General features: G+C 43.7%; 1 protein-coding gene across 8 annotated transcripts in view; it reads left to right on the top strand.

Annotated features, from left to right (window-relative positions):
- The window catches only part of tjp1b (tight junction protein 1b), a 73769-nt gene that overhangs the window by 5229 nt on the left and 55752 nt on the right, over window positions 1-12788 (top strand). Inside the window, exon 1 of one of the 8 annotated variants that reach the window (XM_017405837.3) lies at window positions 6610-6713. The exons of the other annotated variants lie outside the window; for them this stretch is intronic. Coding sequence (XP_017261326.1) covers window positions 6616-6713 — 98 coding nt within the window. The 5' untranslated portion in view covers window positions 6610-6615. Of the gene's footprint in view, window positions 1-6609; window positions 6714-12788 lie in introns of those variants that run through there. 8 annotated transcript variants of the gene reach the window in all.

Here is a 12788-nt window from a genome sequence, read left to right as displayed (position 1 = left end):
ACGTGTCAAAAGACTAGTTAGAAGCTAAATGTATCAAACAGCTAGCTAAAAGCTAAAAGTAGCAAAAGACTAGACAGAAGCTAAAAGTAGTAGAACGGTAGGTAAAACCTAAAAGTAGCAAATGGTTAGCGAAAAGCTTAATAACCAAAAGGAAAGCTAAAATTATCAAACAGCTAGCTAAAAGCTAAAAGTATCAAAAGACTAGATAGAAGCTAAAAGTAGCATAACACTAGCTAACAGTGGCAAAAGGCTAACAAACTTTAAAAGTAGCAAAACACTTATTAAAAACTAAAACCGTCAAAAGACTAGTTAGAAGCTAACGGTCGGTAAAACCTAAACTTAGCAAAAGGTTAGCTAAAAGCTAAACGTGGCATAGGAAGACAAAAACAGAGCAAGCGCGCTGAAGCTGATTTCAAAGAAAAAAAGGTTTTTCAAGGAGCTAAAGAAAAAAACAATCTCTAACTTGATTAAGCATGATATCGTGTGCGATCACACACATCGTCATTTTAAAAAAATATTTGACCAAAACAGCTAAAACGCCATCATTTTTCAGCATGTTACGATCTTAGCGTTCCTTTAAGCTTAATTTATTTTATTTTCTCTGAAATTACCCGTGCAGAGAGGTTATTTCAAATGGGATACTGAGTGTTTTTAAAGTGTAAAAATAATTCTCATCCACTTTGGAACATGTCTGCTGCTCCTGGAAACACAAACATCAAAAATATTTCATATGAAGCCTTGATTTCCTTCTGACTGCTCTGGTAGCTGAAACACTAAATCTGAATGGAACAACCTTATATTTATAAAAACGTCTCAGTTCAGAAAGAAATACATGTATGTTTAAAATTGTAAGCCCATTTTTAATCACTTTCAGTTATTTATTAATTGAATTTTCCCCCCTAATATCCTTTCAGCGCATCGTTATCATTAGAAGAGTTCCAACTAACCCGTTGGTACCGGATGAATGCATGTTGGAGCATATGAGCTCTGGATAAATTTAGGCTCATCTCATGCCCTAAAGGTTTTTTTCTGCCTCAAGTCACCCAGAAGTAACTATTTGGCAACAACAAAAAGGGCAGATTTCAGTTTCAAAAGAGGCTTGATGTTCATTTTTATACCATTCCTGCTCGTCGGCTGTTTTTCGGCGCCGTGATCTCTGAAACACCTCAGCTTATGCGACTCATGTAGGTGTTTTAAAGAAACGGGAAAATGTAGGATTGTTTTGATTTCTTTTTTCAGCACAATTAAAGACGTTTCATATTGTGTGTGGTTAAAATGATTTGCGCTCTTCCTGTCTGCTTGTGCCATCAGCCGCCTCTGTCGGTGGATCAGACCCGGTTTTCCCCCCCGTTAAATCCGTCCCCTCAGACGTCTCCGTTTAAGTCCGTCTAGTCTGTCCGCCGAGAGTCAGGGAAGTGCACTTCTCCAACTCAGGCGAGAAAGCAGCTCACTCCTCTTAAGACCTCAAAGTCCAGACTTAATCGACTTACTGTGAGGCTCGGGAAGCCACCGGGGTGTCAGCCTATTGACTGGAAAACAACCCACGCCAGCTTCTGTTTGCTGCGAACGACAGGTGATGCGAGGCCGAGCCGCTAGGAACCACGAGTCTCAGTCAGCGTTCAGTCCACAGCCGGACTGAGACACAGACTTTTCTTTGTCAAGGATTATAAATATATTTGTACGGGTGCAAATTTAAACAAACTGAAGCTGGAGTTTGTTTAAAAAAGCCTCAGCGGTGTCAGCGCAAAAACTGGAAAGATCACCATTAAAATTGAGGTTTTTCTTAAATAAATAAATAAAAAATGAATCAAATTAGCCACGCAGCAGAAGTGACGCACCATGGTGATCCCCGTGTTTTTAAAAAAAAGTTTGATGTCATTTCCAAACTCATCTTGTTTAAGTCTGGTGGTTTTCTGTCAGGGCTGCTCCGCTCTGCTGACACAGCTTCCAGGAGTTTTCTGTTGATGCAGTTTGTCTGTTTTTACGCCGTGCGTCAGACTTCTACGCCTAATTAACACGTTTCCTTTGTGCTCTCTACAAACAGTCTTTAGCACAAACATCATTACGTGATGAAAGGTTTGCCATCTCAGGCTAAATCAAACTCAAGAATTAAAGGACAACTAAAAAAATAGTTGAGTTTTTTTTTATTCTTCCTAGTAACTTGGGTAAGTTTTTAACCCTACTACTACTTTATTTGTAAAGCACTTTTAAAACAACAAAAGCTGCCACAAAGTGCTGCACAGATAAAAGAGAAACAAGTAAAACATGCAGGATAGTGGCCCTCGGGGACCAGGATTGCCCACCCCTGGTTTAGACCTGAAGGAGCAGCTGATCAGCTGACCTGAGGCAACGAGCAGGAGAATATGGGTGAAGAGAGAGGATAAGAGAGGTAAGAGGGGACAAGACCGTGTAAGCTTTTAAAAACAAATAAAAGAATCTTAAAATGACCTCTAAAATGCACAGGCAGCCAGCGTAGGGAAGCCAGAACGGGAGTGATGTGCTCCCTCTTCCCAGACTCCAGCTAAAAGCCGAGCAGCGGCATTCTCATTTTATGTCTTCAATAAAGTACAAAGTCCAGAAAGTCAGAGTTCATGAATCGGCACTTTTGCAGCCCCTGCGTTAGAGCCGGAGCTTTCTGTTGGGGTAAGGGATGATTGCGTCAAACACCCAAACTGGACGGTTATTGGTGCAGATGCACAAGTCTCCCTTACCACATATGTATGTCTCTAATAAAACAAATTATAATAAAGCTGTATGAATAATCTCAGATACAGTAAAAGGAGATATTAATGACTTCAGGCCATCTGCAGAGAAGACCTAAATGATCATCTACGCTCACCGGCCACTTTATTAAGCACACCTGTTCAATTCCTTGGAAACGCAAACAGCTGATCAGCCAATCACACAGCAGCAACTCAGTGCCTTTAGGCATGTAGATGTGGTGAAGATGATTTGCTGAAGTTTAAATCAGGCTTCAGAACGAGGAAGAAAGGAGATTTCAGTGACTTTAAATTTGGTGTGGTTGTTGGTGCCAGACAGGCTGGTCTGATTATTTCAGAAACTGACAATCTACTGGGATTTTTACACACAACCATCTCTAGGGTTTAAAGAGAATGGTCCAAAAAACATATAAATAAATATCCAGTCTTGTTAATGTCAGAGGACTGGTTTGAGATGGCAGAAAGGCAACGAAAGCTCAAATAAACTCTTGTTACAAACAAAGGTCTGCAGAAACATCTCTGAACACAGAACAAGTCCAATCTTGAAGCAGATGGGCTGCAGAAGACCACACCAGGTGCCACTCCTGTCAGCTAAGAACAGGAAACTGAGGCTACAGTTCACACAGACTCACCAACACTAAACAGTAACATCAGAAAAACAGCTTCTGCTCTGATGAGTCTGGATTCACTGAACTACAGTGGCCTCCAAGGTCACCAGATCTCAGCCCCATCGAGCACCTTTGGGATGTGGAGAAACAGGAGATTCACATCATGGACATACAGCTGACAAATCTGCACAAACTGTGTGATGCTATCATGTCAATATGGACCAGAATCTCTGAGGAATGTTTCCAACACCTTGTTGAATCTATGACATGAATAATTAAAGCAGTTCTGAAGACAAAAAAGGGTCCAACAAGGTGTACCTAATAAAGTGGCTGGAGAGCGTATGCTGTCAGTAAATGACTAACTGGGGCAATGTGTGTGTGTGTGTGTGTGTGTGTGTGTGGTTTGCCCACTTTGGCAGAGGACTGACGGAAGCAGAAAGGACACTCCTTAATTCATACACATTATATGAAAGCTTTTCTAAAAAGGTGATCAGCAGTGGAATTATATAATCGTTTGCCCGATAGGATCGTGTATTTTGACAATTAGGATGTACAAAACATCCCGTTTAACTCGGGTTTTTTATCTGCAAGCACATCACAAGTTGCAATCACCTGCAAGTCAGAGTTGACGTGTTGTTTTCACCTCCTTAAATAAGGCAGGCGTTTTGCACAAACAATGTGCTCCATGTGAGCTATTTTCAATTTTAACATCTAAATCTAAAAGTCCGAACAAAACCCGAAGGAATAAAGTGACAGTGAAGCCCATGGTTATCAAGCCAAGATTTAAAGGAAGAATAACTCATTGTGTACAACTCGGCATCACCATAACCCTTCCCAAAGCCCTTATAACAGCTTTCCTGCATTTACTTCATACATAAATATCTTCACTTTTAGCTTTTTTCCTCTTTTAGCTGCAGCATTAGTGTGGCACTGGCTGTAATAGTGGGCTTAGCTGGAAAAACCCACGCAGCACAAACAAGAATAAAAAAGTGATTTAATAAATCAGGGAGTTTGCATCCCAATGGAGCTTTATGTCTGCTAATGCCCTTGAAATAGAGCAGCGGGGCCTGACGTGGCTCAGGAGCACAGTGATGGTCTTATAAATGGAAAACTGAGTAAAAGGTGTAACATGTGCTGCTTATAGTGTGCACAAAATAAAATACAAAGAGGCGTTTGTGTGTGTAAATTAAGAAGTCTGTGTGGTAGAACCTTGATATAGCACTGGAAGCACAGTTTGGGATTGCTCTTTTATTCCTAAAAAAAAACAAAAACACCTGAAATACCCATGCCATGCCAAAAGGTGGCGGTAATGTGCAACAACAACATGTCGAAATGCAAAGGAGGAAGACTATTATGCACACGAGCCAACTAGACTCACTTTACACGATTCAGAGATCATAGCTGCCAAGTGAAAAACAGTAAATGACGGCGCCATTGTTCATTCATCATTATTATTATTATTATTATTATTATTATTATTTCCACACTAATTTTAAGACATTCAAGAGTCTTCGTAGCACAGTTACATGGTGGTGAGGAATATTTCTTGAAATTTCATGTTTCTGTCTGGCTGTTGAAGCCACAAAGGACAAGCGCCCCCTGGTGGCCGGCTGCGGCACAAGATTTAAGTCCCACCCCTCTATGTAAACAAATGGGGCATTTTCCTAACTAAAAAATAATAACACTCTTCAAATTCGTTTTCAGCTGCTGATCATTTGTTCATTAACGTAATGCTTACCTTGCTGCTGTGTGTTTAAATATGCAAGCTTGAATTAGTAATTTTAAGGCTCAGAGTAAAGCACCATGGTAAAACTGTGATTGACACCCCGTTAGCAAGTTGGGACTGTGTGTGGGCGGGACTTTCATATCGAGGGCATGGCCCCACGTTCATAGAGGGCAGATATTGGTTCCAAAAATACAACATGGCAGCACCCAAATAACTGATATCTTGGTTTTATTTTTAAATAAGGGGAGAAGGTGTAGACGCTTCGTCCATCTTTTCTAAATATTGATGGTCTATATGAAAAAGGCAAGAGTGACATTTAAAGTTTTTTTTATTATTAGTATGAAACTAGTTTTCAAAAATTTGCCATTTGGGGCTGCAAACGGAATGGAAAGCTAAAACGATTTAAAAAAAAAAACCTTTTGCAATCTTTGTAAGGTAATCACCCCACCCCTTCAAATTCGGTATCATTAAAAAGCCCTAAATGTCCTCTGTAGGTAGCAAAAGGAGTTAATTCAGTAAAATTTAGAAGGTGGGAGATGTCCAGGTTTACAAATTCGAACTACTGCTCTTTGCTGTTCAGCCCAAAAGTCAGTTCCTTGCTGTTTATTAGATTTTTTTTCTTGTTTGGTTTATTTGAACCAAACAAATAAAAATGGAGTAACAATTAATCTCTGGGGGTGGCCCGGGGGGGGGGGCTCTGGAGGCGCCCAGGGAAGACCTGAATCTTTAGCTCCGCCCCTGTAAGCCGTCGTTTCTTCCCGGAAGTCTTACGTAACACGAAGACGCTCGGCTCACAAACCCGAGCTGAGATTATTATTATGATTATTATTTTTTTTATTTATTATTATTTATTTATTTTCAAGACAAACTTTCACAAACAGACTCTAACAGCTGAGCATCTCCGACTCGGTCTCCTGACAACATCACCTCCTCCTCCTCCTGTCTCCTCCTCCTCCTGTCTCCTCCTCCTCCTGCCTCCTGCCTCCTGCCTCCCTCCCAATCCTCTGACTACACTAAACACACACACACACACACACACACCCTCCTCTACCTCTCACACACACGCGCGCACACACGGACGCCTGGACGCTGCAGCGTTTTTTAAGAGAGTGTTTCCAACCCCGGACAGGAGGGGAGGGAGGGAGGGGAGGACGGAGAATAATGTCCAAATCCTGGCCGTGTTCATCATGATTTAAACACACACACACACACACACACACACAGAGATAAATGACCAATCGAATGGATCGGCGGTCCTGCTCGCGAGCTGTAGCAGCAGAGGCAGCGTGATGCGGACATGGGTCGCAGCGGCTCGGCACCTTCCGCTCAGCTCCTCGGGGAGTGTTTCCTCCGTCAGCCCTCCTGCGCTGGAAATGGCGATGATGTGATGCTGAGCGCGGAAGACGCAGCGGAGGCGGACGCCAAGAAGAAGGAGGAATAAAAAAAAGAAGGAAGAAGAAGACAAGAAAAGAAAAAAAAATCCAAAATAAAAAGCGAGATATATGACCAGCCGTGCTGTTGTTTGGGTTGGATCTTTAGTAGCAGCGGTGGACAGTGTACCATGGTGAATTACCAGAAATACATCACTGTTATGCAGCTGGCTCTGGGGGTGACCGCCTCCAACAAAGAACATTGTCTTCCACCCAGGAAGCGAATGTGGTGAGTATCAGCCCTTTTTGGTGGGGAGGAGGATGCGGGTTTGGGGATGAGATGCCTGAAAGATGGTGAGCCTTTTTAAAAAAAAAAAAAAAAAAAAAAAAAGAGGGGGGGGGGGGGGGGGGGGGGGGGGGGGGGGGATGTGTCGAAATGACATAATCCTGGTGTCAGCCACTGCAGCCGGTCTGCAGCATCACCTGGGCGCCTCTCACTGCACGCTGGGAGTTTGAAAACAACCTGATCCCCCCCCATTCCCTCCCCTTCAGTTGGGGAAGTTGACCCCCCGAGCCTTTGTGGCTTCAGGCTGACTCGCCCCGGCCTCTGCTGCTGGAGGGGTGAGCCATGTGGTGACCCGTCCCGCTCCAACTCCACTCCGTTCCCTCCGTCGGCTGCTGGAGCTCTGTAAGAACCGGGAGAGCGGGATCCTCCTGTGCACCTTCCATCGCTGGTCTATTAAAGCATTTTCCATCCATTCAGCATGTCGGTGTGTGTGTGTCCTCTTGTCTTTTCACTGTCCTCATTACTCTTTCATCGCAGTGTCCACCTCCTGCTGTGGTCTCGGCCGTTTGTTTACCTCACAGCAGCTTTCCTCCTCATCCTCCTCCTCACTCCTCACTCCTCACTCCTCGCTCCTCGCTCTGGAGGCGAAGGTTGCTGCGACGCGTGCCGCTCGGCAACTACAACTGGGGCTGCTGCCTTGCCCAAGAGCGGATCTGGTGTTCGGCCTCGGGCAGCAGGAATGACAGCAAGCGTAAGGCACGGCGGCGGCAGCGAAAACCCAGGGTCCGAGCACTGGCCTGGGGCAGGTTTAGAACCACCGGAATCGAAGCGTCGCCGTGACCTCAGCAGGGGTCACAATCTCATCTCCTGGAGCCTATTAGCTTTCAGCCTCTTCGGCTTATCATATTCTTATTAGCTTAATTGGACCCCCCGCCGCCACCGCCACCAGAGGAGGAGATAAGAGGGGTTTTCACCGTCGGCTCAGGCCTTCCTCTCATGTCTCATCTATCATTGTTGTGTTCATTCTTCCATCGCCGTGTTCCTGTCTCCTTCCATCTGAAAACCTGCAGCTCTTACCCTCTGCTCCAGTCATTGGTTTCTTTGATTTCACTGTGAACCCCCTCCCCAACCCAAAGCTACTGATGTGCACCCCAGAAGTGAGAGGCGTTCGCGTTATTTCAACAACAAAAAAAAAGCACACTGTGTCCTACTGATGACTGGATGATGGTGGGGGGGGTTCAAGAGAGCCCCAAATGGTGGCTCCTAACCGACTGATTTGCCTGTTCCGGCGCAGACTGAAGCTTCAAGCCGTGTAAATGTAAAAAGATCATTGATTTGACGCTGCAGCAGCGGGGAGTTCATAAAATGCCAAACGAAAGCAGGTTAAAACAGACACAGAGCTCAATTGGCGTCCTTTGAAGGAGCGCACGTCGCCCGCTGCCTTGCACGGCAGCGTTTTCAAAAGAGATTTAATGCGATCTGTTAAAAGTCAAAATGTTTGGTTTTGGGTGATTCTCGGCAACTTCTACACCAAATTTCAGCTCAGTGTCTGTAAAAGTGACTGAATTGGAGCCATTTTTGTGTTGGTTACTGTTGAAAGGCTGTGGCTGCCATCTTGAATTGGTGTGACTCCAAGAGTTAATAAGTTGTAGGCGTACATCCAACGACTGCCTCCTGAGGGTTTCATGAAAATCCACCCAGTGGTTCATGGGATATTTTGCTAACAGACAAACAGGTTTTGACTCCAAGAGTTAATGGCAAAGTTTTAAAAGCAAATCTTGCACGATCTGTTAGTGCTCAAAATATGTGTTGGGATCGACTCTCAGCTTGCATCGCACCGAGTTTTAGCTCAATATCTGTAAAAATGGCAGAGTTGTAGCCAGGGACTGATCAGCTGTGGCGGCCATCTTGACTGTGCATCCAGTGATTACTTGCTGAGGGTTTCATTAAATCCGCCCGCAGGTTCATGAGGTATTTTGCTAACAGACAGATGAAGTACCACGATAACCCCACTGCCATGGCAACACAATGTAACCAAAAGATCTGATAAAAGATGCCTGTTATAAATATTGAGGAGGCGATATTGACTAAATCAATGGTGGGGAGAAGAGGAAGCAACGTTAACTAACCATAAACATGGAAATAAAATAAAATTAGGTGTGATTAAAATAAATACAAAAGCATCCAAATGAATTAGTACCAGTCACACAACCTTTAAACCACAAACCTTCATGGATTCAATGGATTAAAAAGAACAAAATTCACTTTTTAAAAATCTTGTTAACTTTGCTCTAAAAATTCTCACCTGCATCATATTTGTTGTGAAGGAAATGAAGCCCAACAAAGTGTTTCTTCCTGTTGTTGTTTGTTGGTTTTGTTTTGTTTTTTGCCATAGTTGTGCAAGGTGACCTATTTAATGATGCTTGGAAACCTTTGTAAGACGCAGTTGGTACGCTTTTCTGTTTTATAACAAACAGGACAGCCGCAGCACAGATATGACACAAGACCTGCACAAAAAAAAACAAAAAAATTTGATTTTATGTCCTTTATTTTAAAAAAAATGTGTTTGAGTACATAACGTGGGCTTTAAAAGCTACAAAAAACTCTAATAAGGGAGCGGAAGGAACAGTTGTTGTTGCTTTAGAGACCATGAAGATTTTTTTTTTTGGTCTTTTCATATCTTAAAGGGATAGTCTGGTTATTGTGAAGTGATGTTCTGTAAAATAGTTATCAGTAGTTAGTCGCTAGTTAGCAGTGAAATCAGTCACAGAGCACTGAGTGGGCAGAAAAGGGCAGAAGTCTTCCTCTAGGCTAGGCTAATAGCTAAGCTAACGGCTAGGCTAACGAGGCCCTGTTTTATAATGTTTATCAGGCGCGTAAAGCAGCTCTTTCTCAAAAATGACCTGCCTCTGTGAAGGAATGCTACATTCGCTAATAATAAACCTCTACACTTTTATGCGACGCCCTTTGTTCAGTTTCTCGGTGCCTTCTCAGACAAACTGCACAGCGCAGAAGCCACAAACATATCAGCTCGCCTGACGGGGGCATTCGGAGCCGCCTCACTTTGACGAGACGGCTCGGGCTCAATGAGCCGCTCGGACTGTTCGCGAAACGCTAACCGAGCCCCGGTCTGCGAGCGCGTTAGCTTTCAGAAACGAGGCGAGCCCCGCGGGACCGAAAAGGGACCAGACGTGACGGCCGTCTCCCTCGCAGCGTGTTCAGAACCAGACGAACAAACTGGGCGATTCTCTTCGTGGTTAACCAGTTCTTTAAGCTAACCATCGATCTTCACCTCTGTAACCAATCAGTTTATTGCCATTTTGGCTTTTAAACCCCGTGGCCACGCTCCATCACTACACCTCACAGCTGAGCCGTGCCGCGCCGCCAGCTTTCCCTTTAAGGTGTTGACTGTTAGCAGCTCTGTTATCTCCCTCGCGTAGTGGTGGGTTAGCCCTCTTCATGTTGCCTCGATCCAATCACAAATCGAACCAAGACGGCCAGAAGCCGTCAGATCCCGCCTCTTGGAGAATAACAGTCTATTTGTGGTCAGCAAAGGAACCCGGACACGGAGAGGGCAGCAGCAAACTAAACAAAGGACGTCACGTCAAAACGTTTCAACGTTAGCTTCCTTCCGGTACGATGCTTTTGAGTAAGAGCCTGAAAAACAATTTAAAAACAGAACAAAATGGACTCTGAGTCTGATGTTTGAGGCTGATAAGGTACCAGCTGGGCAGAGCTTCAGTTCGAAAATGACCGGACTACCCCTTTAAACCAACCTGATCGCGGGTCGTAGTTGTCCCCTTCGTGCCTCTCGCCCCGTGTGACAGAGGAGAAGGCGACGAGGAGAATGTCCTGTAAGCCGATACAGGAACACAGGGGTCAGGTGGGACCGCTGTGGACTGGGTTAAAATCAGCTGAACGCAGAATTACAGCCGGACCGTGGATCATCACTTGACGACAAACCTCCTGTTAGTTATTAGACATGAGACACAAAAACATTTTTTTTTTAAATTTTATTTTTATTTGCAGAAAGGTAGTTACATTGACACTTCAATTTAAGGGTTAGGGTTAGGGTTTTTTGCACATACTTTTTCCTTTTTTTTATGCATTTTTTAGAACTGTAAAACAATAACTCAAATTTATCAAGAAACAAAACAAAACAGAAAAAAACCTACTTGTTACATATGAAAACTCAGGCAATTGAGTAGTCTTTACTAATATTTAAGGGAACATTGAAATAAAGAGGCACGTCTGAAGACATCAATGAAAATCTCCTGAGAGAGGGGAAATATATGCAGTTCATTTATTCCAAAATTCATAAAATTAGGTGTCTTTTTTTTAATTCTCAAAGAGTTTGTTAATTTTTCATAAATGTCGAGAACAACCCGATTACCTCTCAATTTGGGACAGTCCTAAAAACGTGGTAGTGATTTCCTTCTGTCGAACCACACAAAAACCTCTTCAGTATATTAATAATATCTTTCTATAAATCTGGTGTTATTACTAATATTATTATTAATCCTCACTGCCGTGCTCGTATACAGAAGAGCAAGGAAAACACTCTTTGTGCTATATTTCAAAAAACTGAATTGTTTTCATCTTTTTTTTTTTTGCGTTTCCTAGTTTTATTTCTCATTAAACAGAAATATTAGGTTTATTTCTGTATTTATTTCGTTTTTGCTTCATCCTAATGTTTTCCTACGAGTAAAATCAAAAGTCCAGCACTAATTAAAGGAACACGTATCAATTTCACGTTAACATTTCTCACGGTGAGAAGGGAGGGAGTTTTTATTGAAACCTTAAAAAGCAAACAGTTCTGCCCGACCTCCTGTGATGTTACCAGCTCTCGTGATATGTTGGCGCTCAGGGCGTGTGTTGGGTATGACTCTCAGCTACTATCAGGTCAAATTTGAGCTCAATATCTGTAAATCTGACCAAGTTAGAGCCATGTTTGTGTTTGCCAATGTCCATTAGCCGCAGCGTCCATCTTGAGTTGGCTTGACTCACAAAGTTAATCGGCTGTAGATGTTCATCCAGTGATTATTTACTGAGAGTTCCGCTAGAATCTGTCCAGTTGTTCGTCAGATATTTTGCTAACAGACAAACAGTGTTGAATCTAACCGTTAACAGTAAAGTTTGGAGCAAAGATGTTGTGCTCGAAACATGTGTCGCAAATTACTCTCAGCTCCTACCACACCAAATTTCAGCCCCGTATCTATAAAACCGGCTGATCGGCCGCCACTTTCCTGTTTCCTAACGTCAGCTGGCCGTGGCAGCCATCTTGAATTGGGCTGACTCCAGACGTTGGTGAACTGCAGCCGTACATCCAGTGGGTGCTTTGTGACACTTCGGTTAAAATCCCTTCTGAGGTTCATGAGATATTTTGCTAACACACACACACACACACACACACACAGAGGGGCAGAAGCTGTGACGTCAGCTCTGTAGTCTCTTCGCTGCAGCTCCAGGAATGACTCCACGTGTCACATCCTGTTGACGTCACCGCCGGATACCTTTTCTTTGGCAGATGGGAGACAGGAAATGAACCGGGATTGAAGTGAAGAAAAGGCACATTTGCATTTCTGTAAAGAAAGAGCTCTTTGTGTCATTTAATTACCCTATTTTGGATTTGTTTCCCCCTCTTTGAATATGCGTGTGTGTGTGATTTCAGCTTTGACTCTGTGTCATTTCTGGTCAAACGGTCAGAGCAGCTTCCTGTGCTGCATGGCGAGCTTACCGGGCGGCGCGTGTGCCGCGCACGCACGCGCTCGTTAGAGGAAGAGCAGCTCCATTTCTCGCCTTTGATACGGGCAGGAAGCAGCAGCAGCAGCAGCTCTCTAAATTAGGCTTCCTACACAGATGTTCCTGTCGCCTGCAGTCCTAAAAACCCAGTCTTATTTTTGGTGCACACGGCCACAGATTAGCTTTAACCCAACCTAATGGACCTGACACTCTGTTGCAGGCCTGCAAGAGCAACACAACAAGTCTGTTGAGCTTACGCAACGCATCAACGTACCTTTACCAACAAAACAACAAGGCAGGGGCACAGATAGGATTTTTGAACTGGGGGGACCCAAT

This window comes from Kryptolebias marmoratus, linkage group LG11, assembly GCF_001649575.2.
Source record: "Kryptolebias marmoratus isolate JLee-2015 linkage group LG11, ASM164957v2, whole genome shotgun sequence".
Lineage (NCBI taxonomy): Eukaryota > Metazoa > Chordata > Actinopteri > Cyprinodontiformes > Rivulidae > Kryptolebias > Kryptolebias marmoratus.
Note: the sequence above shows the minus strand (reverse complement) of the source record. Positions and strands in the feature narration are given on the sequence as shown.